This window comes from Echinops telfairi, unplaced genomic scaffold (genome assembly GCF_000313985.2).
Source record: "Echinops telfairi isolate 266 unplaced genomic scaffold, ASM31398v2 ScPeMD7_70;HRSCAF=299, whole genome shotgun sequence".
NCBI lineage: Eukaryota > Metazoa > Chordata > Mammalia > Afrosoricida > Tenrecidae > Echinops > Echinops telfairi.
In genome coordinates, this window is record NW_022103968.1 from 27,813,720 (window position 1) to 27,840,474 (window position 26,755).

The window sequence follows — 26,755 nt, forward strand, 5'->3', positions numbered from 1 at the left end:
CCACCATACAAAGCGCTACCACCCAAACCAGACGCCCCGCCCCACTCCCGCCCGCCGCAGGTTCAAGTCCCGCTCTGCCCCGGTGACATTCCCCTACTGAGGGTGACACTTCCAGGAGCCCAGGGAGCTCGCTTGGTCTGGAGAAGACGCCCGCCTGCCCTAAGCACCAAGTACGCGGGAGAAGAACCTCAACTCCTGCCTCGAACGCGCCGGGGCAGGGCGTCGGCGGCTGCAGCCAGGAGGGTGACCAGCGACAGCCCTGGGCTCCCAAGGGAGGTACCAGGAGAGAGTGACTGGTGGCCCCACTAGCCAATGGGAGCCCTCGGCTGCCCAGGCCAGCCCCCTTCCCGCAGCCTTGGCGGAGAGGAGGCGGGGTCCTCCCCGGCTGCTGCAGTCGCTCACGCCCCCGGGCCGGCGGGCGGGCGGGCGGGTGAGGCCGGCGGCTGCGGGACCCGGGAGCAGGTAATGGGGCCCCGGCCCGAGAGGTGGGGGTTCTGGAAGACCGAGCTGGGCTCTGGGGCCTTGGTTTGCTGTGGTTCTAGCCAGCAGCTCCTCCTTGCGCGCGCCCACCGCCCCCTCTAGGCCTGCGAGAGGCCCAGGCAACCTCCTAGAATGGGGTTCCCCCGTCTGAGGGCTAGGGATCCCTACGGCCCTCTGCTGCAGCTGTCCCTGGTTCTGAAGGCCTACTCTGCAGTCCGAGCCCGGGGTTTGGGGGTAGGGGGACTGGCCCTCTGTCTCATGCACCCGAGTGGGGGTATAGGGAGTGGCCTTCGACACCCCTTTTTCTCCCACTGCGTCAAGTTCCCAGGACCACCTCAGTCCCAGGGCCACCCTCTCAGCCTCTGCGGATGAGCGGGGAGGGAGTACATGACTCAGATGAGGGCAGAGAGAGGGGTGAACAAGATGTCCCCCCCCCCCCAGCTCTGGTGGGCGAGCCGAAGACCACAGTGCCAGGAGCGGGCAGTTCTCTGGCCAGTACCAGGGCCTGTGGGGGTGGGTCTAAGGAATAGGAGGGCAGGATGCTCGGCCATGGGCAGCACCCACATCCAGTCCCAATCCCACATCCCTAGGCCTGGAGCGCACACTCCCGATCAGTTGCCGCTGAGGACCACGGCCGGCCTCCCGGAGACCCCAGCCCTGCACAAAAGGCCCATGGAGCCCCCTGGGCTCAGAGCCCGCCTCTGGGGGGCTGGTAGCCTTCCTCTGAACGTGTAGAGCCCCTGCCGCCATGGCGCACGGTTTCACAGTGGGCTTCGACCCCCTGGGCCTAGGCGACCTCAGCTCCGGCTCCCTGAGCTCCATCTCCTCCCGGGGCCACCTGGGCAGCGACTCGGGCTCCGCAACGCGATACCTGCTGAGGAAGCAGCAGCGGCTGCTGAATGGGCCCCCCCGCGGAATCCGAGCCTCCTCGCCCATGGGCCGTGTCATCCTCATCAACTCCCCCATCGAAGGTGGGGGCGGGGGGCTGCGAAGGCAGGCGGGGACCGGGGACAACGGGGCTTCAGAGGGAGGGGCAGAGGCAATATGAGTGGGGGAACCTGGGAGATACGTGTCTTAGGATCATGGGAGCCCTCACCTGCTCAGTCTCTCATCCAGGATTATAGAGGGGCCAGAGGTGGGAGAGGGGACCAGTTGGCAGAGAAAGTGAATGAGTGAGTGAGTGGAGTGAGTGTCTCTCTCCCTCCTCAGGGTGCGGGCAGCACCCTGTGCCATCTCTCAGTGTGTAATTGGCCCTCCCTCCCTTTGAGCCTACCTTTCCTTGTTTACGCCTCTGGTTATGGCTGGGGCTGGGGGCAGGGAGAGTTAGGGAAGGACTTCCCATTGGGTGACCAGCTAGCCCTGTGCTTGGCTGTGCAGAGTCAGGCCCCAGCTGAGCCGCCAGTATTAAAGGCTTCCTGGGGGTGCTGGATGAGAGTAGAGCTGCCAGCATTCAGAAGAGGGGAGAGGCCAGGAGGACTGAGGCAGGGTGGGTGTGGGGGCCTGAACTAAACCTCGAGAGGGAGAAGGCCTACACTTCTGTGGTTGCTTAGTGGTGCTTCCTTACACACCAGTTCCCTATGCGCACTGGTTGGGCCCTGCAGGGGACCCTGACAGAAACCTGCTCTGTCTTCATCTTTTAGAAGTGTGCAGGTTAGTGGAGCTTCAAGACAGAGCGAAGACAGTAGGTTGGCACCAGGGGTGGAGGTGGGGTGGTGGAGCTATCTTGTGCAACAGCTGGAAATGAGCACAGGTGTGGCACTTCGGGGACCTAGCCTGACTGCATGGCATATGTGATGTGGTGAGCAGAGCAGGAGCTTGAATGTCCACGGAGGAGCCAGGGGCCCCCTGAGCCTGGGCCTTCATGGGCAGGACAAGGTCAACATCTCCAGCCTCTCTGCTCTCTCTCATCCAGCAGGACCCCCAGCTGGCACCTAGGCAGAACTTTTCAGACCCTGTTCCTCCTCTCTAGCCCTCGTGGCGGCATAGTGGGTTACAAAAAGGGCTGCTAACCACAAGGTCAGCAGTTCGAAACCACAAGCTGCTTGCAGGAGAAAAGTGAGGTTTTCTACTCCCATAAAGAGTTACAGTCTCGGAAACCCACAGGGGCGCTTCTGCCCTGCCCTCTAGCATCACTAGGGGTGAAAATGGACTAGATGGCAGTGCAGCCTGTTGTCCTCCCCTCGGGGCCTGCCTATCAAGGCCCCTGCTGGGGCAGGAATGGACTATGCTGTCCAGCATGCTCAACCAGTCCTCCCCACTCTGTGACCCTCAGGTCAGCAGCCAGGCACTGCTGAGGGTCCCCACCGTCCTTCTCATCAGGCCTCAGAAGTCCCTGGAAGAGTTCAGAAACATGGCAGCAGAGGCACTAGTTGCATTTTATTCAAAGAGCCCCCCCACCCCAACACCACCCTAGTCCTTAGCTTGACCCTCACTCCTGCCCCACATCCACACCCTGCCCAGATCTGATGCTAGGATTATTTATGCTGTCCCTTTAAAGATACTCTCTTCTAGAAGGTTCCAAGATTGCTTTGATTGCTTTTCCCTCTCCCTCACCCTCGTCCTTCCTGCAGGACTGACCATGTCCTCCTGTTGTTCTACCCATCTGGCCCCAGATGCCTGGGCTGGGAGCCTCTGAGCTCAGAACGCTCACTCCTGCTCCTGAGCACACGCATCTCCCTTAGCTGCAGTCACGTTGTTAGTGAGGACCAGTCCAGGGAAATAGTCCCTGATCATGGAGGCACAGCAGAGAGCGAAACGCTGCGGGCTCCCATCACTCCTTGAGTTCCAACTGGCTCCTCAAACTCATCCTGTCCCAGAGAAAGTGTACTCTCTTTAATCCAAAGCAGCACACTCCCCACCTCTCCTAGTTCCTCCATTCATTCATTCATTCATTCATTCATTCATTTAAAAACACTTAATCACTTGCCAAGCCCTGTATCAAACATGGGGGATGCCTTGGTGGAAGAGAATGACAAAATCCCTACTGTGGTTGAATTCACAGTCTCATAAGAGGAGACAGATAGTAAGTCCTATACAAATAAATCAGGAATGAGAAAGGTTAGTAAGAATCCCTGAAAGCAAGACCTTGATTGAGGAGCTGGTTAGCGCTGTGGTTCTCAGACTTCAAATGCACGAGCACTTCAGGAGGGTTTGCTAAGACACAGGTGACAAGGCCTCACCTCCAGAATGTCTGACACAGTGCGGCTGTGGGGTAAGCCAAGAATTCACATATTCAACATCCTAGGCAATGGAAGGGTGCTGCCGGTCTGGGGACCACCCTTTAAGAGCCCCCCCAACAGAGATGAACTGGGAGGAGGGGGTGGGCTTTCTATAGGTAGGGTCATCCAAGCATACTTCTTGGAGAAAGTGGTAGGAACAGAATGAAGAAAAGAAACTGGCTTTGTTATATCTCAGTCTGGGCTAGAGTGGGCCAGGCAGAGGGCTGGGACCTGCCCTGTACACGGAATGGAAAGGAGGTTGGTGGCCAAATCTCATGGTGGAAGGAAGACAGTGGCTAGTGGTGAAGGCAGCGAGATGGGCAAAGGAAAACCCACGTCCTTTGAGGAGTCTGATTCCAGAAGCACGGGGATAGGTTTGGGAGGTTTTCATTAGGGGAAAGGCAGGATCTCGTTTTAAAAGCGGACTCCAGAATAAGGACGGGGACAGTGGCTACGATGTTCCCCTAGAGTACCCGGAGAGACCCATAGCATAACCCGGGGCAGTGAAAGCTGAACAGGTGCCAGCCTTGGAAGCCCAAGCTTGGATTTGCCATCCCCCTAGTCCAGGACCCACCCCCACCCCCGAGGGACCGAGGAGAAAGGGAGAGAGGAATGAGAAGGGCAGAAAGGGCCGCAAAGGTCCCGAGGCTTGTGCAGCTCCAGCCCACGGGGAAGGCCCGGGATCTCCCGAGTGTAATGCTGCACCATCCCTGCCCACAGGCTGTCCTTGGGAATTTTTTTCCTGAGCTGCCCTGGTCATGCCCTGTAACTTGATTTCTCTTAGATCAACTAGAGGTATGTGTGTGTGTCGGGGTAGGGAGGTGCCCAAGTGATTTTTTTTCCCCCTCTCAAACACCCTAAGTGGAAGCCTTGCCTACCGCTGAAATCTCAGCTGCTCACCTGGCGCAGCCCAGAGGCTCTGCTTGCTCCAGCCCACCTCAGGGCCCTTCCCAAGCCCTCCACCTGTGTGCCTTCTCCACGAAGCCTTCCCAGAGTAGCCAGAGGACAGGAACAAGCCCCCACAGTGGGGTTAGGTGGGGCCAGCTGTGGACTCCATGACAAGATAAGCTTGGGTCTGTCATCTGGGCCACCTGGGTACGACCACCGCGGGCTTCCACAAGATAGCTCTTCAGGGAGAGAGAGAGAGCTCTTGAAGAGAGAGGAGACACGCCATGTCCTCCTTGAGCATACCTGCAAAAGGTGTGCATTTTCTATGCCTGGCGAGCTTCGGGCCGGCACACGAGAGGGGTGCCAAGTTTGAGGGAGAAACAAGAAGCATCGCTAAAGTTATTTGCCTGGAAATAGGTAATTCTGCAGGCTGAGAAGCCTTGGCTCTGTCCACCCTGTCCCACAGGATGGAGTCACTCGCTACTCCCTGCCATGAGTCCAGGGTGACGCATAGGGACCCTAAAGGACAGGCTCGAACTGCCCCCGGGAGTCTCTGGGACTGGCCTCTTTATGGGAGTAGGAAGCCCTGTGGTCCTCCTACAGCGCCGCTGGTGGGTCCAACCGAAACCAGAATGCCACGAGGGCTCCTATATGATGGAATAACACGCCCCCAACCCCATCCAGCTGACCTTTTGAGGGCCAGGACTTTTAGGAATTTGGGGGCACAGAAGCTCAGTTAGCCCTGGGCTCCACACTGCCCCCTGCCCATTATGACAAGAGGAGAGCATCTTTTCCAGCACGGAGTCCTGTCCTATTTCCGCTGATTCCTGTACCTTCCCTGGTCCATAGTCTCCAAAACATCTGGGGGGAACTCAGAAATTGGCCACCTCCCTCCCCCTTAGGGCCCTAGGGACCTTACCTGTTAGGCTGTGCCCAGCATTTAGAAAGCCTGATTCGGGGCCTCCTCTGGCCAGCATGAGTATAGGGGTCCCATCTGTGGCCCCACCCCCACAGCCAACAGTGATGAGAGCGACATCATCCATGCAGTCCGGGTGGAGAAGAACCCTGCAGGGAGGCTGGGATTCAGTGTGCGGGGCGGCTCTGAGCATGGCCTGGGCATCTTCGTCAGCAAAGTGGAGGAGGGGAGCAGTGCAGGTGAGTGGAGACCCCCGTGAAGGAGACCCTGGCCTATGGGGTGTGACACCACCACCCCCACCCCCATCTCGGCACGGCAGGGTGAGGGTCATTGCTGTCAGTGATGGTAGAGGAACGCGGCCTCAGGTCTGGGGGCCTGATCCTGTGGAGAGACAGAATTCACCATCAGGGGAGGGGAGGGGAGAAAGGATAGGCTCCTAGCTCAGGGTAAGTGGAGACTCCTCCTTTGGGGACCCCTGATCTGATGGAAGCCCTGGCTCCATCTTCCCTTGGGGGTCCTCAATCTGAGGGGGAGGCTCAGCTCCACCCTGGATGGGACACTCTTCTCCCAAGTGTCCCCTGCCGGCCGCCCTCCTCCCTGTGTGCAGAGCGGGCTGGCCTGTGTGTGGGAGACAAGATCACGGAGGTGAACGGGCTGAGCCTGGAGAGCACCACCATGGGCAGTGCCGTGAAGATGCTGACGGGCAGCAGCCGCCTGCACATGGTGGTCCGCCGCATGGGCCGGGTGCCCGGCATTAAGTTCTCCAAGGAGAAGACCACGTGGTAAGCAGCGCCCAGCCCTGACCCAGACTCTGCCCCACCTGCACCCCACCACCTCCTCCCCCCAGGAGTTCACTGACAGAGGGCCTGCCTAGCGGGGTTCTGGAAACACTGACATTCTCAGACCTGACCTTGAACTCGGGTTGAGCCCCACCGCCCTCTTGCCCCAGCTCTGCTGCCCCAGCTACCCGTGGTTCTGAGTCTTGGGATAATAGAGGTGAGGTGGGAAGGGGGAGTCATGGGCCTGGCCCAGTGTTGCTGCTCAATTAAAAAAAGGTGCCCCCAGAAGTCCCCGGGGCCCAGGGAGACTCCCAGAGATAGCTCCCCTCTCCCCCTACTCTTCCCACGCATGCCTGCTGGGAGGAGAGGGGGCCCTGATGGGTGGGCGGGAGCCTTGGCTGAGTGAGCCCTGGTTGGCCCAGGGTGGATGTGGTAAACCGGCGGCTGGTCGTGGAGAAGTGCAGCTCCAGCCCATCCCACAGCAGCTCTGAGGACGGCGCGCGGCGCATCGTCCACCTATACACGACCTCCGATGACTTCTGCCTGGGCTTCAACATCCGAGGGGGCAAGGAGTTTGGCCTGGGCATCTATGTGTCCAAGTGAGAGCTGGGGGAGGGAGTGAAATGGGGAGCAGAGGAGGGGGGAGGGCTAGCAATGGGCCTGGAGTGGGGCCTGGGGATGTGTCAGCCAGGGAACCCCGGGCCAAATGAAGATCTAGGTCAATGGTGGGGCTGGGGAGGGGGCAGAAGTCACCAGGAAGAGGATCAAGGTATCCAACTGGGGCAAGCTTGTGTCCAAGAGACAGGAGTCTGCAAGAGGAGAAGGAAAGGCAAGAGATGGCCGACCAGTTGATGCCCGTCTCCCCCCAGAGTGGACCATGGTGGCCTGGCCGAAGAGAACGGCATCAAGGTAGGGGACCAGGTCCTGGCGGCCAACGGCGTCAGATTTGATGACATCAGCCACAGCCAGGCCGTGGAGGTGCTGAAGGGCCAGACGCACATCATGCTGACCATCAAGGTGGGCAGGGGTGTGGGGGTCAGAGAGAGGTCCACCGGTGGGGGTGGCCTGCACTATTGAATGATGCCCATTCGTCTGCAAGGACCTGTTCGCAGCCAGGGGAGGGAGGGTGGGCATTGTGATCATTCTTATTTTTGCAGAAGAAACTGAGGCTCAGAGACGTCAAGCCACTCAGGGACCAACATCCGTTATTCAGCTGCCCAGTGGGTAGGGTCTAGTCCCGGTCCTGCTGCCCAGGTTCCTAGGGTAGTGTGCTCCTTCCGATGAGAGGGGGGCCTGGGGTGGAATGGAGAAGAATGGGGGAGCTGTGGCTATGGGCAGGACTCTGGCGGTGGGCATCCTCGAGGTTCCAAAGGAGGGCTGCGCTGGCGCTGCAGATTGGATTTCAGGGGCGGCAGCTGGATTCATTATTCATGCAGATCTCACACTTGCTTGGGGATCAGGTCCTTGTCGCTTTGGCTCCTGGAGGTGGTGACACCTCCCGCGCATCCAGTGCCCAGTCCTGGCCCCTGTGCCCCCGTCCTTCTTCCTCCATCACCATCCAGGACCTCCTCTGCAGTCTTCACCCCACCCCACCTCGGTATCCTACCTCCCCCACATCTTGTTTCTCCACTCTCTTCCCCTTCAAAGTATCCCAAACACCCCTCTTCACTCCTGCCCCCCACTGCCCCAACTCATTCACTCAACAATAGTTGTGAGTACTTACTATGAGTCAGCCACTAGACTGGGCATGGTAAACTCACTGCCATCAAGTTGATTTTGACTCATAGCGACCCTTTAGGACAGAGTGGAACTGCCCCTGTGAGTTCCTGAGAATGCTACCTCTTTAGGAGAACAGACAGCCTCATTTTTCTCCCTCAGAGGAATCTGGTGGTTTTGAACTTCTGACCTTGTGGCTAGCAGCCCAACACATAACCCACAACACGATCGAGGCACTAGGCACCAGGCACTAGGGCCGCAAGAGTAAAGAGGCCAGCCAAGGCCTCTGCTACCGAAGGAGACAGTAAGACCCTTGCAGATGATGCTAAGGCTCCAAGCATAAGGCCATTAGCAAAGAGATGTCGTAGAGAAATTGAGGAAAGACCCCTTTAGCCAAAGGGGGGCAGTGGGGCAAGGGACCAGGGTAAGTCGCAGAGGATATGAGAGCAGAAGGGGAAGAAGGAGCTAGCCATAAAACAGAGAAAGGCAGAGACTCCAGGAACAGGAGTGTGTGCCCAGGCGCCTAGACATGAAGGAACCCCGCACGTTCACCAGTACAGCGAGTCATGTGACTAGACCAGGCGGTCAGCAAACTTTGGAGATGGAAGAGCCCCTCCATCCTGCCCCTCTCACTAATTTAAAATTTCTCCGAGAGCCCTACATATAGTTTTACCAACAAACGAAATCGCCATTATCTGAAAAATAGTCTTTAAATGTTTTTTTCAGTTTTACTTCTGAGTCACATGTCTGTACTGGGAGAGCCCCCTAGGGCTTGCGGGAGCCACAGGGCATGGTGAGCTTGGGGGACAGAGGCGGCTGGAAGGCTTATTCCTGTCTCTCGCTTGCTACCCCTGCCCTCCTCTGCCTTTGTGTCCTCCCCAGGAGACTGGCCGCTACCCTGCCTACAAGGAGATGGTTTCGGAATACTGTTGGCTGGACCGACGTAAGTGGCCCAAGGGTCCAAGTTTGCAGGACAGGGATGGGTCCAGGCCAGTGGGATCTCCGATCATTTTGACCTTGCCGCTCAGCCAGTCAATGGCAGATGGCTGAGCAGTGGGTCCTCCAGACCCGGTCCCACCTGCTCCCATGCCAGCCAAGCCCAGGGGGTTTGCAAGGCCTGCATTCTCAGGGAGACCCTTGAGCCAGCTACCTCCCCTCTCTGCAGTGAGCAATGGGACGCTGCAGCAGCTGTCGCAGGCCTCGGAGAGCAGCTCCAGCGTCTCCTCCTACGCCTCCAGCGTCCCCTTCAGCTCGGCCGAGGGGTCGGGCTCCCTGTCCTCTGACCGCCTGGACGTCTGCCTGGGGCCCGAGGAGCCGCCGGGAAGTCGGGGGCCTGGCTGGGGCCGGGCGGACACAGCCATGCAGACAGAGCCCGATGTGGGGGGCCGTGTGGAGACCTGGTGCAGCGTAAGGCCCACGGTCATTCTCAGGGACACGGCTATCCGCTCGGACGGTCCAGCCTCAGCCCGCCGCCTTGACTCTGCGCTCTCCGAGTCCCCCAAGACTGCCCTGCTGCTGGCACTCAGCCGACCCCGGCCCCCCATCACTCGCTCCCAGAGTCACCTGACCTTGTGGGGTACGTGGGTGACAGAGGGCTGCTGGGTGCTCCAGTCCCTGGCCCAACCCTCGCTCCACCCCAACCCTAGAATACCTTCAGCTACTCTGGGCTCCTTTTTCAATCGGGGTTGGACCCAAACCCACCCTCAGTCCCAGCCCGAGTTCTTGGGTGCCTAACCAGCCTGGGTCCCAAACCAGTCCTAATTCAGCCTCTCCACCACCGGCTGCACCCTGCATTGTCTACACACACACACACACACACACACACACACACACACACACACACACACACGGGTTTCAATGGAAATACCCCACAGGTAGTAGGAGGGTCAGGAGCCTTGGTGACGTAGTGGTTACTTTTGAGCGGCTAACCACACCAGCCCCTAACTGAGAAAGACGAGGAGACTGTCTACTCCTGCAGAGTCCGTTTCTGAAACCCTCCCCCGCCCCTTAGAGCTGCTATGAATCAGTATCCACTCCATGGCAGGGAGTGAGGAGTGGGAGGGCGTGGGAGATTGGAGGACCACCCCCTGCCTAGGGCTGCAGATCCTGTCTGCCTCCCCGACTCCCCCTTCTCGCTGCCCTTTCCCGCACCCCTGCCTGCTGCCCCCTCCTTCCTTTCTGCCCACCCCTCCAGCCCCCCGGGTGCTCCCTCGTGTCTGCAGAGGAGAAGAAGCAGCGGAAGAAGGAGAAGTCGGGGTCCCCTAGGGAGAAGGGTGCATTGCAGAGATCCAAGACGCTGATGAACCTCTTCTTCAAGGGAGGGCGGCAGGGGCGGCCAGCAGGGGACAGGCGCAGAGAAGCTTGGACCCTGGACAGGGGGAGCTTGGCCAAGCCACGTCCTCGCCTGGACATGGACAAAGGTAAATGCAGGTGGGATCAGAGAGGGAGGGCATAGCTGACGTTGGCAGCCAGCAGTTCTGAGAAAGGGAGTGGGATGTGACGACAGCTGAAAACCAGGGTACTATGGGAGTCATGATAGAAGCCCTGCTGGCATAGTGGTTACCCAGTGGGATTCTAACCGCAAGGTTAGCAGTTTGAAACCACCAACCACTTGGAGAAAAAAGACAAGATTTTTACTCCTGCAAAGAGTTAACAGTTCCGCCCTGTCCTATAGGGTCACTATGAGCCACAATCAACTCAATGGCAGTGAGTTTTTCTGTATTGGCATAATGGGTTATGAGTTGGGCTGTGAATGTAAGGTTAGCAGTTCGAATCCACCAGCCTCTCTGAGGGAGAAAGATGGGGTTTTCTGGGCCTATAAAGCATGACAACCTCAGAAACCCAAAGGCGGTGTCTACTTTGACCCCCAGGTCCTTATGGGTCTAAATCCACTTGATGGCTGTAGTTTTCTTTCTAGACTTTCCAAAGGGGGGTGTGGGTGTTGGGCAGATGGAAATAAACAGAGAACCAGGAGCTGATGCTCTTTTTCCTGGGCATTAAATGTCCTGGGGTCTCAAGGTGACCGTCTCATGGGACAGACAAGCTCTTCAAAGGAGGGCAGCCTACCGCCCCTCAACACCTCTCTCTTCCCACAGCTCCCAGGGCCCTGCCTTGGCTGGATTCTCCCCCTACCTTTCTGGCCATTCCTCTCTCTTCTTCCAAGGCCCCCCTCTCTCCCTCTGTCTCCTGAAGGTAGGTCCACCTCCAAGTTCTGCTCCCTAGGGGGTCTTCCCTCCCTCCGGCATTTGCTTCCAAATGAAGCCCAAACCACCCTCTCTCTGGAACCAAACCCTTCGCTCTGGAACCAAACCATTGCCAACGACTGAGGTCTGCCGTCTGAAGAAGACCCTCGTGGCCTGGCCTGTGGCCTCCCTGTGCAGCCAGGCCTGAGCTCTCCCAAATGCCACTCTCAGAGGAGAGCCAGGGCCTGCGGCTGAGCTTCTGTTTTTTCCCTAGCAGGGGGAGTGGGCCCTGTGCAGAAGTTTGTCACTTGGAGACTTAGACGGGGTAAGTCACGCATTCTTTCTCCAGGGCCTTGTTTACAGTTGAGCTACAGATGGGAGTGTGTGCTGTGTGAGGGTGGGGGCTTGGGAGTTGGGGGGCAGGGTGGGGTAACTCTGGGGTTTGAGACTAAACTCAGTTGGTGACCAACAAGGGGGTTCGGCAGATGAGCATGTATTGGGACCAGCTGCCAAAAGGATCTTCAATTTACTGGAAATATAGGCTTGAAACAGAAAGATCGGGTTGTATGGGGGAACATTGTCAGGGACTAAGGGGCTTGGATTGGAATGCCCAAAAGAAAGATTTGGGGACAGGTGAGGAGCCTCTGCTTGGACTCCAGTGGAGGACAGACTGGTTTGGGGGCTAAGGGCACTGTGCCAAGGCCCTTTGAAGGACATACTGGTATGGCGATCTATTGGGGAGCAGAGAAATTGGGATTTGTGACTACTGGTGGGAGATGCTGACGGGAAGCACCTGAACCAGGCTGTCATGGGGCCCCTCGCTGGTCTGTTCCGGGCACTGGAAAGCTCCTCCCTCGTGGGTCCTGCTTTCTGGACCATCCCTTTTGTTGTGGCTCCGTAGACCGCGAGAGGGGCCGGGCCCTGCTCTCTGCCAGGTCTGGGAGCCCCTCCAGCCAGCTCCCCAACGTGGATGAGCAGGTGCAGGCCTGGGAGAGCCGAAGGCCCCTAATTCAGGACCTGGCCCGGCGGCTGCTGACCGATGATGAGGTGTTGGCTGTCACTCGTCACTGCTCTCGGGTGAGTTCCCATCCAGTGGTCACTCTTAAATTCAAGACCCGCAGTCAGCTAGTCTTTCATTGAGTCAACTCACAACCCACTGGCCAGTATCTGGGCCCGATTGCTGAGAGGCCAGAGATCAATAAAAGGCGGACAACAGACAATAGCTAGAACCTGACACAGGGGTGGAAATCGACCAATGGCAACTAAACTCTTCCCAGGTGGCAGATAATGCCAAAGGCTCTGAAGGAGGAGAAGGACAGGAGAAACCAAAGCCCCCAGCATGGATGGACGTTAGATTTGAGGGAGAGCTTGTGGAAGCCTCGGGGAGCGGGGAGGCTGCCAGAGCGGTGGCTCTGCCTCTCCGGGGGCATTGGGGCCTGGTGGTGTCCTGGGTTGCACATTGCTCGCCAACCACTCTGAGGAAGAAAGAGGGAGGAGGCCTTCTGATCCTATAAAGAGTTTCCGCCCCTCCCCCCCATAGGGTCACCGTGTTTGGGGATTGACTAGACCGTAGTGGACACTCTCTCCCTCTGGCTTTCCTGGGATGTCCACTCATCAGTGCACACAGGAGCCTGCGGGGCGGCGAGGGGAGCAGAGGAGTGTCAGGAAACCCTCTGCGGATTCCCCCACAGCCTCCTGGTGGCCACAGTCGGGCTTCCTTGTATGGTGCTTGCTTGACGTGTCTGTGGGGTTGGGTGTGAGGTAGCTGGGTTCGTGTTGCCGTGACTACGATGCGTCTCAAGGTGTGGGCAAGCACCGGTCTGGCTAAACCTTCTGTGTATCTGCACATGTTGACTAGGTCTCCCTCTGTTTTGTTTTTTCCATCTTAGATGGTAGGTCTTTTATTATCGTTATTTTCATGAAAAGATCATTGTATTGGGGGATCGTACAGCTCTGATCACAATCCCTACATCAATTGTATCAAGTATGTTTGTCCATAGGTTGCCATCATCATTTTCTAAGCATTTACTTTCTATTGGAACCTTTGGTGTCAGCTCCTCTTTTTTTCCCTCCCACCCACCCTCGTGACCCCTTGATAAATTATAAATTATTATTATTTTCATATCTCACACCACCCGCTGTCTCCATTCCCCACGGTTTCTGTTGTTCATCCCCTGGTGGGCAGGGGTGGGCAGGGGTACATGTTGACTGTTGCCCCTTTCTGAACGGAACCTTTAAGCGGGGCTGTGGCCCTCCTCCTGTCAGCCTGCAGTTCCGAGCTCTGGCCACTGGGTGGAAGTCTGTGTCTGTTTCTTCTGTTGACTCTTCCTCGGTCCCGCCTCCACTCTGCTGACCCCACCTAGCCAAACAGGGACCGCCTCTCACTGTGCCCTCCAGTCACCTGGGAGCTTTACAGACCATCCAAACCAAACCCAAGCCACACCTACACCAGGAGTTCACACAGTCTGAGACGGAGCCCTGGCCGGAGGAACGAGTAAAGCTCGCCGAGTGGCTTGGGTGCTTAGTGCTCCACTCTTCTCCCGTTCCCAGCCAGCTCTCCACTGCCACCAGGCCAGACCTTTGAAGCCACCTTTCTGATCACTTTACACGCCTTACATCCGCCCCCAGTCCCAGCTTCAGCAGAACCAGAGCACAAATCCTGACCCTCACGTCTAAGCCCCGACCCTGCACACTCAGCTTTCTTATCGCCCTCCCTGGCATGGAGTAGTTTACACAGGTTATGAACTGCACACGTCTGGGGGTGCTGCTCACAGGTCGTAGCCACAGCATGCTCTGTTCATCCCACTAGGAAGGGCCTCCTGGTACCCCACTCCCCTGCCTGTGAAACCTCTATGCCAGCGGTTCTCAACCTGTGGGTCTTGACCCCTTTGGAGGTCAAACGACCCTTTCACAGGAATCGCCCGATTCCTAACAGTAGCAAACAAAATAATTTTAGGGTGGGGGGGTCACCACCACATGAGGAACTGTAGGAAAGGGTCGCGGCATGAGGAAAGTTGAGAACCACTGCTGTGTGCAATCAGTCCCCATCGCTACTGTGCCTTCTTCCCGCCCTCCATGCTGCTCCTTCCAGCTGTCCTATAATACCCTCACCTCCAGGAGGCCTCTGGGAACCTCCACCTTCCTCTGAGACACCCTGCCCATTGCAGGGGCTTTGTAGTTCATTGGGGCACTTGGCTCATTCTCTTTCTGCTAGATTGAGCCCCTGGGGGTCTGCGACCGGGCCTGCATTGTGCCCCCACTGCCCCGTACAGGGCCGGTGGGAAACCAAGTTTGTGACACTGACGTGTGTGCTCGGATACCCAGTTTAGTGCGATGACACATCTCTCTCTCCGCACATAAAGGGAGGGTTGTTCAGACCTGTGTGTCCCTCTCATTGATGTGTTTGAGGTCAGCAAACACAAACCAAACCAAACTAAACTCCCTGCCATCGAGTGGATGCTGACTCACAGCGACCCAGCAGGACAGGGTAGAGCTGTGATTAGAAGATAGCCCAGCCTTTCTCAGGGGAAGTACAGACGCAGGAGTAGGAGTGACCAGCTCGGACCAGCCAGCATGCTGTGAATGGGAGTGGTTGCCGGTAGAGGGCGCTCTGCGCCCGAGTGCCCGTCTGGACCAGTGTGTGCCTCTGGCCACCAGGGGGCGGGGCGGCCGAGGAGGGGGCTCCCAGAGTTCAGTTCGCCTGCGCCCGTGGCAGGGGCAGAGACCGGTGGCATCCTGGCAGTGCCAGGCAGCAGGGACTCCATATCCGGGGCACGAACTGGAGCACCTTCCTATAGAGGCAGCCTGCTCCCGGGTCCCCATCCCAGCCGGAAACCAAGCCTAGTCTGCGGACACGCGCGGAGACCACCAGGCCCACCTGTGTCATGTTGGGCTCCTGTTCCTTCCTTGGGCCTGGGAGGTGAGAGTGGGCGGAGAGTCCGTGCCTGCGCACCCCTTTCGGTCCAGAGCAAAACGCAAAACCCAAACTCCTTGCCAGCGAGAGGATTCCCGAGCCTATACGATGACAGGGTCGGACTGCCCTCTGTCGTTTCTGAGGCTATCGATCTTTTAGGGGCGTAGACAGCCTCATCTTTCTCCCGCGGAGCAGCTGCTGGGTTTCAACCGCTGACTTTACTGTTAACAGCTCTGCCCAGCCAGCCTCTCCCTCCTCACACTTCCTTATCTGTGTGGCCTTGGGCCAAGGCCTCTCCTCTGAGTTTCCTGATCTCTAAAACGGACCTCATTACTGTGGTTGCAGAGCTAAATGAAAGAACGTGTGGGGAAATGTTTCCAACAGTGTCTGTCCCCGAGCTGTTACTGTTGGTTTGTCTCTAACAAAGCCTGTGATTATTACTCCAATCTCCTTAAGATAAGGTGTTCGGTGGACAGCCTGGGGGTGGGGAGAAGCTGTCCTAAAGCTGGGTGGGGTGGGTGGGTCTGGGGGGACTGTTCAGCTACACACCCTGGCATTGGCTCTCACCCAGCTCTGCAAGTCCCCCACTGCTGTCTGACCTGTGACCCTTCTGTCTGCAGTATGTACACGAGGGTGGTGTGGAGGACCTGGTGAGGCCCCTGCTGGCCATTCTGGACAGACCAGAGAAGCTACTGTTGCTGCGGGACATCAGGTGGGGAGGGGGTTTTGGCGCAGGTTTGGGGGCAGGGAGGGGCTCCTGGACTGAAGCCTTCCCCACCTTCAGAGCTGAGCCTCAGCTAACCTCCCCCCTTGGCCTCTCCCAGGAGTGTGGTGGCCCCCACAGACCTGGGTCGCTTCGACAGCATGGTGATGCCCGTGGAGCTAGAGGCTTTTGACGCCCTCAAGAGCAGGGCAGGTCAGCAGGTGGGGGATGGGGTGGGGTGGAAGGTAGGCATCATCCTGAGCAATGCCTCTCCAAATGAGGGTGCTATTTCCCATGGGAGAGGAGGGACAGAGATTGCTGGAGACCCTTTAGCTGTGTCCAATAGGGAGCTTGGCAGGGGCACCCCGCCGCTGACCTGTCTCCTCCTACCAGTTCGGCCTCCGGCTTTGCGGCCAGCCCGGCAGGACACCCCACCCAAGCGACATCTCATCACCCCTGTGCCTGGTCAGTCAGAATTGCAGGGTCTGAGGAGGGGGCACGACCCTGGGGCAGCGGGGCGGGGATTGGGGAGGGTCCATGGGCTTCCTGATCCTGCCAGCTTCTGAGGGAGGGACTTGAAGATCCCCTGCAGGGCAGTCTGGAGCCTTGGGTGTCCCACCTGTGCTATGATTTACTGAGTCATTTATAAACCACTCACTTCTTAAATTTCATCTGGTTTTATTCAGTATTCTCTGAGAAACCATTGGCTGTGCTAATTTTCTCCCCTCTCAGACACGTTCAAATAAAACTGTAACCATGTAAACAAAGTATTAGAAGACTACTTCTGCATATGGGATGACTATTACAGTGGGAGCTTTTTGCCTGCTCTGGTGGGAAAAGGCTTTCAGGAAGAGGCTGCTGTTAAGGATGGGCAAACCCACGCCAGCCTCCCACAGGCCCTTCCCAGCCAAGGGCTGGGGCCTGGACGGGTGGGCTGCGCCCAGAGAGATGCCGGGACAGCCTGACCTTGGTCTCTTCCCCAGACAGCCGCGGAGGCTTCTATCTACTGCCTGTGAACGGCTTCTCGGAGGAGGAAGATGAGGGAGACCTAAGGGAGAGACTAGGGGGCCTCAAGGTCTCCCCAGGTGTCTCGGCCTCCCGCCATTCCCACAAAGGGTTCCCCCCTCTGCAAGATGTGCCAGTAGATGCCTTTGCCCCACGTGGAAGCGCCTGTGCACCCCAGCCCCGGCCCCCTCCCGTCGCTCCTCGGCCCCCACGGCCTAACTGGCTGCTGACCGAGCCCCTAACCCGAGAGGACACTAGGCCTATCCCCAGCCAGGGTCCGGCTCAGAGCCGCAGCCGCAGCCGCAGCCGCAGCCGGGGTCGAGGCAAGTCCCCTGGACAAAGACGTTCCCCATCTCCGGCGCCTGTCCCCGCCATCAGCACAGCCAATGGGCGCTACCACAAGCCTCGGAAGTCCAGGCCCCCTTTGCCACGACCTCTGGACGGGCAGCCAGCCAAGACAGGGGACAGTCAAGGGACATCCGAGAATGGGACTGGCAGGATCCCAGCCAAGGAGGCAGCCCCGAAGACCCCCAGCGGGGAGCTGAGGACAGTCACTCTGTCCAAGATGAAGCAGTCCTTGGGTGAGTGGCCCTGGGGCTGGCAGCGTCACTCAAGTTTGAGTGAGGGTGGTGGGCTTGGTTGTGAGGGTGTACCTAGTGGGTCTGAACATCAGGAAGCACCCCTGGGGTGTTAGGGTAAATCGGGGGTATAGATTTGTTTGGAGTGAATTGAGGTTGCAGTACCAACAAAATGGGGGGTGGGAAGTTTGATGCCCTGCCTTGGGTTTCTACCGGGAACCCTGGGTTTTGGGGTGTGTCTGCATCGCTCACCCTGTCTCCCTCCCTCACTAGGCATCAGCATTTCTGGGGGCATTGAGTCCAAGGTGCAGCCCATGGTCAAGATAGAAAAGATCTTCCCTGGGGGAGCTGCCTTCCTCAGCGGGGCCCTTCAGGTGAGTGGCCAGTGCCTGGCTTACCCTCCAGTTGAGAGCAGGGGGTGGGGGCTGGGTCAAGGCATCTTCCTGCCAGACCGGTTGAGACCAGGCTGTGGGAGGAGGTTTAGGGCCAGGGGTCAGGCATGCAAGATGAGCTGGCCTAAAGGGAAAAAAATCTGTCCCCTCTTGCCAGTCTGAGCCGGAGGGCAGCCCATCCAGTTCCACCCCCAAGCCCCAAGGGACAAAGGTTTATTGTCTGTGCCCCACCCTGCCCCCAATGGCTCCAGGCACAGAAGTCCCATTGTCCATCCCTCTGCTCCTGATGGGGGAGGAGTGGCCTAGCTGCTAGAGGTGAGAGGACTCTGCCTCTAGGTCTGGTGGTGGAGTGACCCTGACCTGAGGGAGGGTGGGCTGTGATTCTTCCACCCCCCGTCCCAGGCCGGCTTTGAGCTTGTGGCAGTGGATGGAGAGAGCCTGCAGCAGGTGACCCACCAGCGGGCGGTGGACACCATCCGCCGTGCCTATCGAAACAAGGCTCAGGAACCCATGGAGCTTGTGGTCAGGGTCCCTGGGCCCACACCACCTCCATGACCCTCTGATTTGTCAGCCCTCCTCGCCGCTGACTAGCATCTTCCTGTTGACCCAGCCACAGACCACTGATCCCCTACACTAGTCCAAACCCGGTCCCACAACCCCCTGCAGGTCCACCTAGACCACACCCACTGGTGTCCAGGAGGAGATGCCTTCAGCCCTCCAGACTTGATGCAAAAATACCAACCAGACTTCCTACTTATCCCCACAGCCTATTGACCTCTAGAGCAGTGGTTCTCAACCTTCCTCGTGCAGTGAGTGACCGATGAATACAGTTCATGTGGTGGTGACCCCCAACCATAAAATTATTTTTGTTGCTACTTCAACACTGTAATTTTGCTACTGTTATGAATTAAGCAACCCATGTGAAAGGGCTGTCTGACCCCCAAAGGGGTTGCGACCCACAGGTTGAGAACCGCTGCTGTAGAAGCTTCCTGCTATCTCCTGGACCTGCCTCCTGCTCAGGACCCCTATACCCTCAGCTCCACACCAATAGTCTGGTCTTCATACGTCCCTCCCTTCCCAGAGTGCCCAGGGCACACTGTCCTTTCCAGAGAAGCTTTGTTCCTAAGTATGAGGTGCTGCTGGGTAGACTGTCAGCTGTGCTCAGCACCCCACCTCCCACAGAAAGAGGGTCCAGACACCCAAATCTGAAGCCTGGGGTTGGAAGCACTTTCTCATGATGTCCCCATTTGGTCCTGTAAACATGGAGACACTGCTAGGGAGGCGTCCCTGCCCCCATGCCCAGCCCGTGGGGGTTCAGTGGGAAGGACAGGATGGCGCTACTTGCCCTGAAGTCCTGAGGTCATCTCATGTGGTGGTCCACTAGGGACTTTCTGCTGGATTTTCCTCTCTTCCCAGAGGACTCTGAGGGTTCAGGGAAGGAAGTCAAATGAATCCCTACAATCTTCATCCAGCACTTTTTTTTTTTTTAAAAACAAAGCAATTTTTTAATTTTTTCCCCTTTGGGTTTGTACAAGAAATTTACAGTGTGAAAAATATACAAGTGAAAGCGAGGCCATAAACTAGGTGTTGGGAAGGGGTCGCTTGGTCACAAATAAACATTTCTGAGTTCTTCCTTTGGTCTGACTACAGCCCCCTCTCCCCACGAGGGGCTAGAGCGGGAACCCTGGGGAGCGGACCCCAGGCCCAGCCCTGAGCCCAATGTGGACAGGGTGGGGGCAGGCACATCTGGGGCAGCTGGTGCCATCTGGCTGTCTCTGGCGTTGGGGTGCGCAAGCGCGTGGTAGTGATGAGGGGGTCCCTCTGTCCTTGTGGCTCCCCGGGGGGCTGGGGTGAGCTGGTGAGCGTCTGGGGGTGGCGGGCTGGCGGAGTGGTGTAGGTAACAGGGAGTTTAACAGGTGGAGTGGGTAAGGAGCCTCCGGGTGACAGGACACATGGGGACCTCCAGGGGTTGGTCTTGCTCCTCCAGGCCCCAGGGCCACCCGGGGATCCCAGGAGGCGAGTGGCTCTGGGCCCTGGGGTGGAGTGGATGTGATGTGAGGTGGCACCCTGACAGCAGAGCGCCCTGCAGAGCCGCTGCGGTGGCCCTAGATCTCTGTGGCAGTGATCTCCTCCAGGCAGATGCAGGGGGCGGGCTCCGCCAGGCCCAGGTCAGCCAGCTCCCGAGCCTCCAGCTCCAGGCTGAGCTGCTGCAGCTCCTGCTCCAGCTGCCGGTTCCGCCGATACATCTGGATGTAGCTGTGCTGCAGCTGCTTCTGGTAGCGGATCACCTGCTCCTTCTCGGCCTGCCAGGCCTGCCGCTCCCCCTCGAAGCTGTCCCGCTGCTCATCGCCCCGCCGCCTCTCCTGCTGCAGCTCCGACCGCAGCCGCTCCACCTGGGCACGCAGGCTGCCCCCCACCCCAGCGGCTGCCCGCTGTGCTTTGGCCTCGTCGCTCTCTGCCAGGAGGAAGGGGTCAGCGGTGGCAGGGGCCGCAGGGGGCTCCCGGAGTCCGGCCATCTCAGCATCCAGCTGCCCTGCTTTCTCCCGCAGCCGGTCTGCCTCTTGGCGGTGCCGCTGCAGCTCCTGGGAGCAGGACTCCAGCTCCAGCTCCCTGGCCCGGGCTGCCTCCTGGAGGCCCCGCGCCCTGCCTTCACTGACCCGCAGCGCAGCCCGGGTCTCCCGCAGCGCCACCCGCAGGGCCACCAGCTCACTGCCCTTCTGCACCAGCTCTGCCTGGGACTCCTTCAGCTGCTGCTTCAGCAGGGAGATCTCGCCTGACTTCTGGCACACCTGTGGGGGGAATGGAGCCAGTGGTCAGGCGGGGTGGGGAGAAGGGCTTGCCCCAGGGGTCAGGTCCTGAGCGTCGTGCTGGGAATTTGGGGAGAGGAGGGTCAACCGCTCCAGCCATTTTACAGATGCAGACACTGAGGCAAGAGTGGTGACACAGCTACTACATAGCTAAAGTGGCAGACAGGCCACGTCCTTGTCTGTCACGCTGGTCTTTACACCATCACCAGACACGGTAGAAGTACTGCCTGAGGCAGGGGGTGTGTGTGTTAGGGTGGAGGGTGAGGGGCAGCTACTGCACGTGAGCAGCACTGGAGGACCATGTCCAGCTGGGTTGGCAGGAGGTACAGTGTTTTTATGGGTTCAGAGATTTGCCTCGATTCTAATCTCAGCCCGGGCACTCTGAGGTATGTGTCTGCCCTCCACCCTTTCTGGGCCTCAGCTTCCTCTATGAAAACGACGCTTGTGGGTGGTGGTAAGAGTTACATGAAGCCATCAAAGTGACATGCTGAGGACAGTGCTCGGCACGTCACAAGCAGCACATTCTTGCCCTGCCTGGGAGGAAGGTGGCTGGGGCAGAGAGCTGGGCACGAGGAGGTGCCTGCTGAAAAGGGGCACCCAGCAAGAGGAAGGGGGTCCTTCTGCAGTGGCAGGTCTAGGGAGGGTGGGCTTGAGTGCCCTGCTCCCCTCTCCTCCTGGGCCGGCCCCCACCTCCCACTTGGTCTCCTCCAGCCGTGGTCCCATCTCCCGCTGCTCCCGCTCGAAGGTGGCGCAGCGCCGCTCCAGCTGCTCCCGCTCCTGCAGCAGTTGCGCAAAGTCGTCTTGCAGCTGCCGCTTCTCCTGCTGCAGCTGGAAGACCTGCAGCTGCAGCAGCTGCTGGGCCCGCTGCACCCGCTGCGCCTGCGCTGCACAGTCCTCTCGCAGTGGCTCCCGCTCTCTCGGCCAGTGTCGCTGCCGGTCCTCGTACACCTGTGGGCCGGAAGACAGCTCTGGGTCCTGCACGGCTCCCAGACCTGGAGCCGGTCTACCCTCTCCCTGTACCCTGCTCGTTGCCTGCTCTGGCGGGCCCCTGGTCTGGGCTCAGGGAGGGATGAGCCACCATGACAGAAACAGCAGCTACTTCAATGAGAACAGTAACCCAAACCCACCACCATCCAGTCGATAAGGGCTCACAGTGACCCTGGATGGGGTTTCTGAGGCTGGAGGTCTTCACGAGGGCAGCCAGCCCCATCTTTCTCCTACCGAGCAGCTGGTGGGTTTGAACCGCTGACCTGGTGGCTAGCAGCCCAGTCCTTAACCCTCCACACCTCTAGGGTGCTTGTAACAACAGAGTGGCAGTCACACAAGCAGGAACTTAGGATAGCACGTCTTGGGTGGCAGGCATTGGGCTAAATCCTTTATCCCCCTCGCTTTATGTAATCTCCACACAAGGTTTGAGGCCAGAAGCCCTGAGATTCACAGATGCAGCACCCGAGGCGCTGTAAGGCTCGGACCCTTGCTCCAGACCAACAGTGAACTTGTAAGGGAGTTTGGGTTGAAATCCTCACCAACTGACTCACCATTTTATAGGTGCAGCCAAACAGCTGGGGTAGGGGTGTGGCCACAACAGCAAACGCCCCACCCCATCATTGCCAGTAGAAATGCTCCTTGGGTGGATGCCCCCCCGCCCCCCAACGGCGGACACAGACCACACCTGGCACCCGGTGGACTCGCTCACGTCCAGGCTGTCCCGCAGCTGCTGAAGCTCAGCTTCCCGGTGGTCACGTAGCTTCCCTTCCAAGACACAGTGTAGGAGGGCCTCGTCCGAGGGGGGTGGAGGGGGTGGTGGTGGTGGGGAGCGCTCCCCACAGGAACTGCTGTCAGGGGAGGCCCGGGGTGGCCTGCTACTTAAGAGACCCCCGGCTGCTCGGCCACCCAGGGAGCCTGTGCTTTTGCTGGAAGAGGAGCGGCCACTGTCCGAATGGGAGGGCCCAGTCGGGGCCCCTCGGGGTGGCCCGGGCAGTGGCCCCCGCCCTTGGCCGTGGGAGGGCAGGTGTCCACCGGGAGAGTTGGTGGCCGGCTCGGTGCCCCCCGTGCTGTAGGTAGGCAGGCTGGACAGTGAGTTTCGGCCAGAGTCAGAGAGTGTCCCAGATGGACAGCCGCTGGCCCAGCCACTCAGTGCCAGGGGCTTGTCGGCAGCCGAGGAGGAGGAAGAGGAGGAGGAGGAGGAGGCAGGCCCCCCAAACAGCTGTGTTAAGCTGCCCTGGCTCCCGGACAGCCCTGAGGCCCGGGGACCCAGGAAGCTAGGTAGGGAAGGTGCCCCACGAGGTTTGGGCAGCACTGGCTTGAAGGCTGTTGGGCGGATCAGGATTTTCTCCATGTTCTGAAAGGAGGGGACCAGGTGACACAGGGTGAGCTACCCCATCTTTCCAACCCCCCATCATGGTCCCTGGCCTCCCACCAGGAGTCCCAATCCCACACATTAGTAGCAACCGCTACCACCAGCTATGGGCCCATGGAGTGTCAGCTTTGTGCCAAGTAATTCTAAAAGGCTCATCCCTAATCGTTACAATAGCCACTCAAGCCAGATCCTGTCCCTGTCCCACTATCCCAGCTAAGGGAAGGGAGGCTCGGCAAGGCGAAAGGCCTTTCCCCGAGCCAAAGGCATGGCTGCGATAGCAGGACTTGAAGCAGCGAACCATTTTTAAAAGCACGTGCCAGACAAGTACTAGTCCAAGTGTTTTTCAGAACAATTCTTTCTCGGGCTGACCGATGGCCTCCAACGCCCAGATCCCATGGGGAGACCCAGAGAGGGTACGTGCATTTGCTCCGGTCCTACAGTCTGGGTCTGGTGAATCTGGAGCCCGTGCTGTCCTCTGAACAGCCCTCCCCATTCTAGCTTCCCTGGGAGGTCTCCGCACGCTGGTCCTCACCTTCTCCAGCTTCCCGGAGACGGGAATGAGCTTTGGTGGGGGGCCGCGGAGGTGGCCGTTGTGTGCCCGCTGCTCTCGGGCATCCTCCACATCGCTGTTGGGACTGGGAGGGGACTCTGTCCGGAAGTCTTCATTGATGTAGGTGAAGGTGGCAGCAGGGACGGTCTTCCTGGGGGGCACAGCTGGGCAGAGTGGCTCCTGTGCCCCATAGCCACCGCGCAGCAGACCGTCTTGCTGGCGGAAGAAGGTGGGCCCAGGGGGGCCGTGGTGGCGAGCGGGAGCTGGGCCCCCCGGGCAGGGCCGACCAGAGATGAGGCTGCTCACGCTGCCCATGGCTGGAGCGTGGGGGGCAGTGGTGGCCTCAGGGGTGGCCTCCAGTGCCACCGGCATGGTCTGAACAATCGCCATGACAGTGGGGGCTCAGACCGGGCCAGGGGCCTCCAGGGCAACCTGTGGGCAGAGGCATGACATGGGACCTGCCCTCCAGACACCTGTATCTCCAACCTCCCACCCCACCCCAACTCCCCTTCCAAGCAAGAGTGTGCACCTCCCTAGGCTGGGCCGCAGATCACCATCAACTCTGGTCTGGACAGGGCTGAGCATTGAGTCTAATGGGCAGAGACGGTGCCAGGGCAAGAGGGCTCACGTGGCTATATGAGCCCCCCCACCCCAGCAGCCAAGGCCCAGGTCAAGGCCTGAGACCAATCCTGTGTCACCCATAGAGGCCAGGACTTGGGTTGGTCCCCTGGGACAGGTGGCCTCATTACAGGGCACTTTGGACAGAAACCATCTCAGGGACGCCATCAGCAACTCAGATGGTAATTAGGGAACAAAGAGCTAAGGCCAGGCAGTGCCCAGGCTCCCCCAGCGTGGCCTCAGTTTCTCCCAGACAGAGAGGCGGTCAGGATAGAGCCTGCTGAACCAGAAACCCGGGCCCTTTTAGGAAGCTCACAAGTACCCTCTGGGGTCTCCTGCCTCCCAGAGGTGGATACAGCCACACACTTGTTTCCATGACAACGCCCAGCCTCCCCAGTGCCCATCTATCAGGAGCCTCCACCACCCTGCCCTACTGCCAACCTCTAAGAACCGGCCTGTTCCAGCTAGTACCCCAAAGGAACCTCCCCAGGATGAAGGGGCAGCCCCTCCTTGAGCCAAGCTTTCCAACCCAAAGGTCTCACCCTCACCTCTGGCAGCTGCTCCTACATGACATAGCCCGGAGTCCAGGGAAAAGGGCTCCACCTACCCAGGCCCCGCTCCTTCCTGGAAGAGAACAGTAGGCCTCCACCCAGAACTGCCCCCTCAGCTCTGAAGCCGTTGACCAGAACCCGGGCATCTGCTGCGGTCATCAGAAGTGGACAGAGTGCTGAGGGAGCCTGTGTGCACAGCCTGCCCCAGATTCAGTGCGACACGGAGACCTTACAGGACAGAGCAGAAAGGCCCTAGGTTGTCCAGGGTGTCCTCTTTACAGAAGCAAATCGCCACAGCTGTCTCTCAAGGAGCGGCTGGTGGATTCAAACGGCTGACCTTTTGGTTACCAGCTGAACCCTTAACCGCTGTGCCGCCAGGGCGCCTTGACTATGCCCGTGTGTAAATCCCACAGCCGGCAAGTTAATTTGGACTCAAAGTGACCCTAGAAGGCAGAGTGCAACTCCCCTTAAAGAGTTCCCAAGACTAGAAAGCTTTACCAGAAGAGACAGCCTCATTTTTCTCCTGCAGAGCAACTGATGGGCTCGAACTACCAAGCTTGCAGTTTAATGCCTACGGTTCCTTGACTATATGGATAAGACCAAACTCACTACCCGTACGTTGATTCCAACGCATAGCAACTCTAGAGGGTTTCTGAACTGGACACCTTCAGAGGGCTGGGGCGGGGGTGGGGGGTGTTGAACCACTGACTTTGGGGTGAGCAGTTCCTTGTTTACCCAACTGTGCCCTAGGAATTGGAACTGAGGACCATGGACCGTGTGAGAAAATATCAGGCATGAGTGTAGTCCATATAATCTATGTCAAGACACAAGTCACGTGTGCCGTGTGCCACCAGGAGTGTATCTCAACAGAGGACATGAGTGAACAGGGGTGACCACTATAAAATGTGTGAGTTACAAAGGCACAGATATAGAAGAGTGAATATACAAGGGGGCTTCACAAGGTTCATGGGAAACTTTCATTCTCTTTCCATTCCACATTGCCACAAACTTGTGGAAGTCCCTTCCGATGAGTGGCCAGAGAACTATGTTTGGACAGATGTCTCAGAACATTCATGGGCATGAGTGTGTGTGTTTTAGTTTACACGTGGGTGGAAGAATAGGATGAGCAGTGGGTGTGTGAATAGCAGGTGTGTACAGAGGGCTGTGCGCCTGAGGGGGCAGGGTGGGAGCTGGTTTTTTGCCCCCCCACTGGAGTGGAGGGTGACAGGCGATTCTGGTCCCCATCTTCCATTAGGTCCACCCCACTCCTCCACAAGAAGGTATCCAGATGGCGGGGTGAACAGCTGGAGTACAGGGTGAGCAGAGATCACACAGAAACGGCAGGCCCTTTTGTGAGGGCTGCGAGCACCCCACCAGCCCAGGCCCTGAGCAGGGCGAGCAGCGGCCCTTCCCGCCTCCATTATTTTCGGGGGCAACGGGGGGGGGGGGGGGGAAAGGGCACTCCGGCGGCCTTTCCCGAGAACTTAAGCAACGTAGGGAAGAGGCAGGCTCGAAGAAAGAAAGGGAGGAGACAAAGGCTCGGAGAGGCCCAGAGGCTCAGGCTGGGCCCACTAGGCGAGCAGCGAGCCCGGGGCAAAGCTGGGTCCCCAGAGCCAGCTGCCCGGAGCTGGAGCCAGCCGTCTGCAACCAGGCCGCGGGCGGGCGGCGGGGCGCCCGCTCGGGGAGCCGGCGAGAAGGAGGGGCGAGCGGAGGCTCCATTTTGAGAAATGCGTTGGTGGCTGTGGGAAGAGGGAACCCCTCGCCCTCCCTCCCAGTGCTCCCTGGGAAATCTCGGTGGTCCAGGGAGCCCCCGCTCCGCGGGCTGGGGGTGGGGGCAGTGCTGAGCCGGAGCCAGAGGAGGGAGGCATGGCCACCGTCCAGGCCTCAGTCTGGGGGGGCGCTGAAGAGTTGGGGAAAGTCTCCCCGCCCCGACCCCAACTCCAGGGACCAGTGAAGCGGGATCGAGTCAGGCATCACGAGTTCTCTTTCCGCGACCGGAAGCTGGGCGCCTGCAACCCACCCGCCGGAGTCCAGGAAAGCGCACCCCTCCCCCGCTTCCAGAAAGTGGGGGCTGCTGTGGAATGCTGCCCCCCCGCCCCC

General features: G+C 58.9%; 2 protein-coding genes across 6 annotated transcripts in view; one reads left to right on the plus strand and one right to left on the minus strand.

Annotated features, from left to right (window-relative positions):
- The first annotated feature begins 442 nt into the window (after positions 1–442).
- PDZD7 (PDZ domain containing 7) lies at positions 443–18,617 on the plus strand. 3 transcript variants are annotated; one of them, XM_045291608.1, is made up of 17 exons: positions 443–462; positions 1,071–1,451; positions 5,601–5,741; positions 6,110–6,284; positions 6,704–6,880; positions 7,151–7,298; positions 8,880–8,940; positions 9,163–9,573; positions 10,220–10,417; positions 11,454–11,504; positions 12,081–12,256; positions 15,713–15,804; positions 15,917–16,008; positions 16,189–16,260; positions 16,779–17,381; positions 17,652–17,752; positions 18,173–18,617. In XM_045291608.1, exons 2-17 carry the CDS (start codon positions 1,229–1,231, stop codon positions 18,323–18,325), a joined length of 2,874 nt encoding a protein of 957 aa, XP_045147543.1. In that variant the 5' UTR covers positions 443–462; positions 1,071–1,228; the 3' UTR covers positions 18,326–18,617. The 3 variants fall into 3 exon arrangements, 2 of the variants coding, with proteins under 2 accessions (XP_045147543.1, XP_045147544.1); XR_006680181.1 differs by lacking the exons at positions 15,713–15,804; positions 15,917–16,008; positions 16,189–16,260; ... (1 more) ...; positions 17,652–17,752; positions 18,173–18,617 and adding an exon at positions 11,093–11,189 and having other exon boundaries at positions 12,081–12,114; XM_045291609.1 differs by lacking the exons at positions 12,081–12,256; positions 15,713–15,804; positions 15,917–16,008; ... (2 more) ...; positions 17,652–17,752; positions 18,173–18,617 and adding an exon at positions 11,093–11,189 and having other exon boundaries at positions 11,454–11,554.
- Positions 18,618–19,237: 620 nt separating this feature from the next.
- Positions 19,238–26,755, minus strand: part of LZTS2 (leucine zipper tumor suppressor 2) — an 8,645-nt gene continuing 1,127 nt past the window's right edge. Inside the window, exons 1-5 of one of the 3 annotated variants that reach the window (XM_045291443.1) lie at positions 24,653–26,070; positions 23,469–23,918; positions 22,250–22,918; positions 21,268–21,525; positions 19,238–20,559 (exon numbers count right to left, since the gene is read on the minus strand). In XM_045291443.1, coding sequence (XP_045147378.1) covers positions 19,876–20,559; positions 21,268–21,525; positions 22,250–22,918; positions 23,469–23,876 — 2,019 coding nt within the window. In that variant the 5' untranslated portion in view covers positions 23,877–23,918; positions 24,653–26,070 and the 3' untranslated portion in view covers positions 19,238–19,875. Of the gene's footprint in view, positions 20,560–21,267; positions 21,526–22,249; positions 22,919–23,468; positions 23,919–24,019; positions 26,071–26,755 lie in introns of those variants that run through there. The other 2 variants (XM_004700987.2, XM_045291444.1) reach the window with 2 other exon arrangements.

Bases quoted from the DNA above. Each gene is read 5' to 3' on its own strand.
- PDZD7 (XM_045291608.1), top strand. From the start codon at position 1,229: ATGGCGCACGGTTTCACAGTGGGCTTCGACCCCCTGGGCCTAGGCGAC. The intron at 7,299-8,879 runs GTGGGCAGGGGT...TGTCCTCCCCAG, and splicing joins ACATCATGCTGACCATCAAG to GAGACTGGCCGCTACCCTGC. The intron at 9,574-10,219 runs GTACGTGGGTGA...TCGTGTCTGCAG, and splicing joins GAGTCACCTGACCTTGTGGG to AGGAGAAGAAGCAGCGGAAG.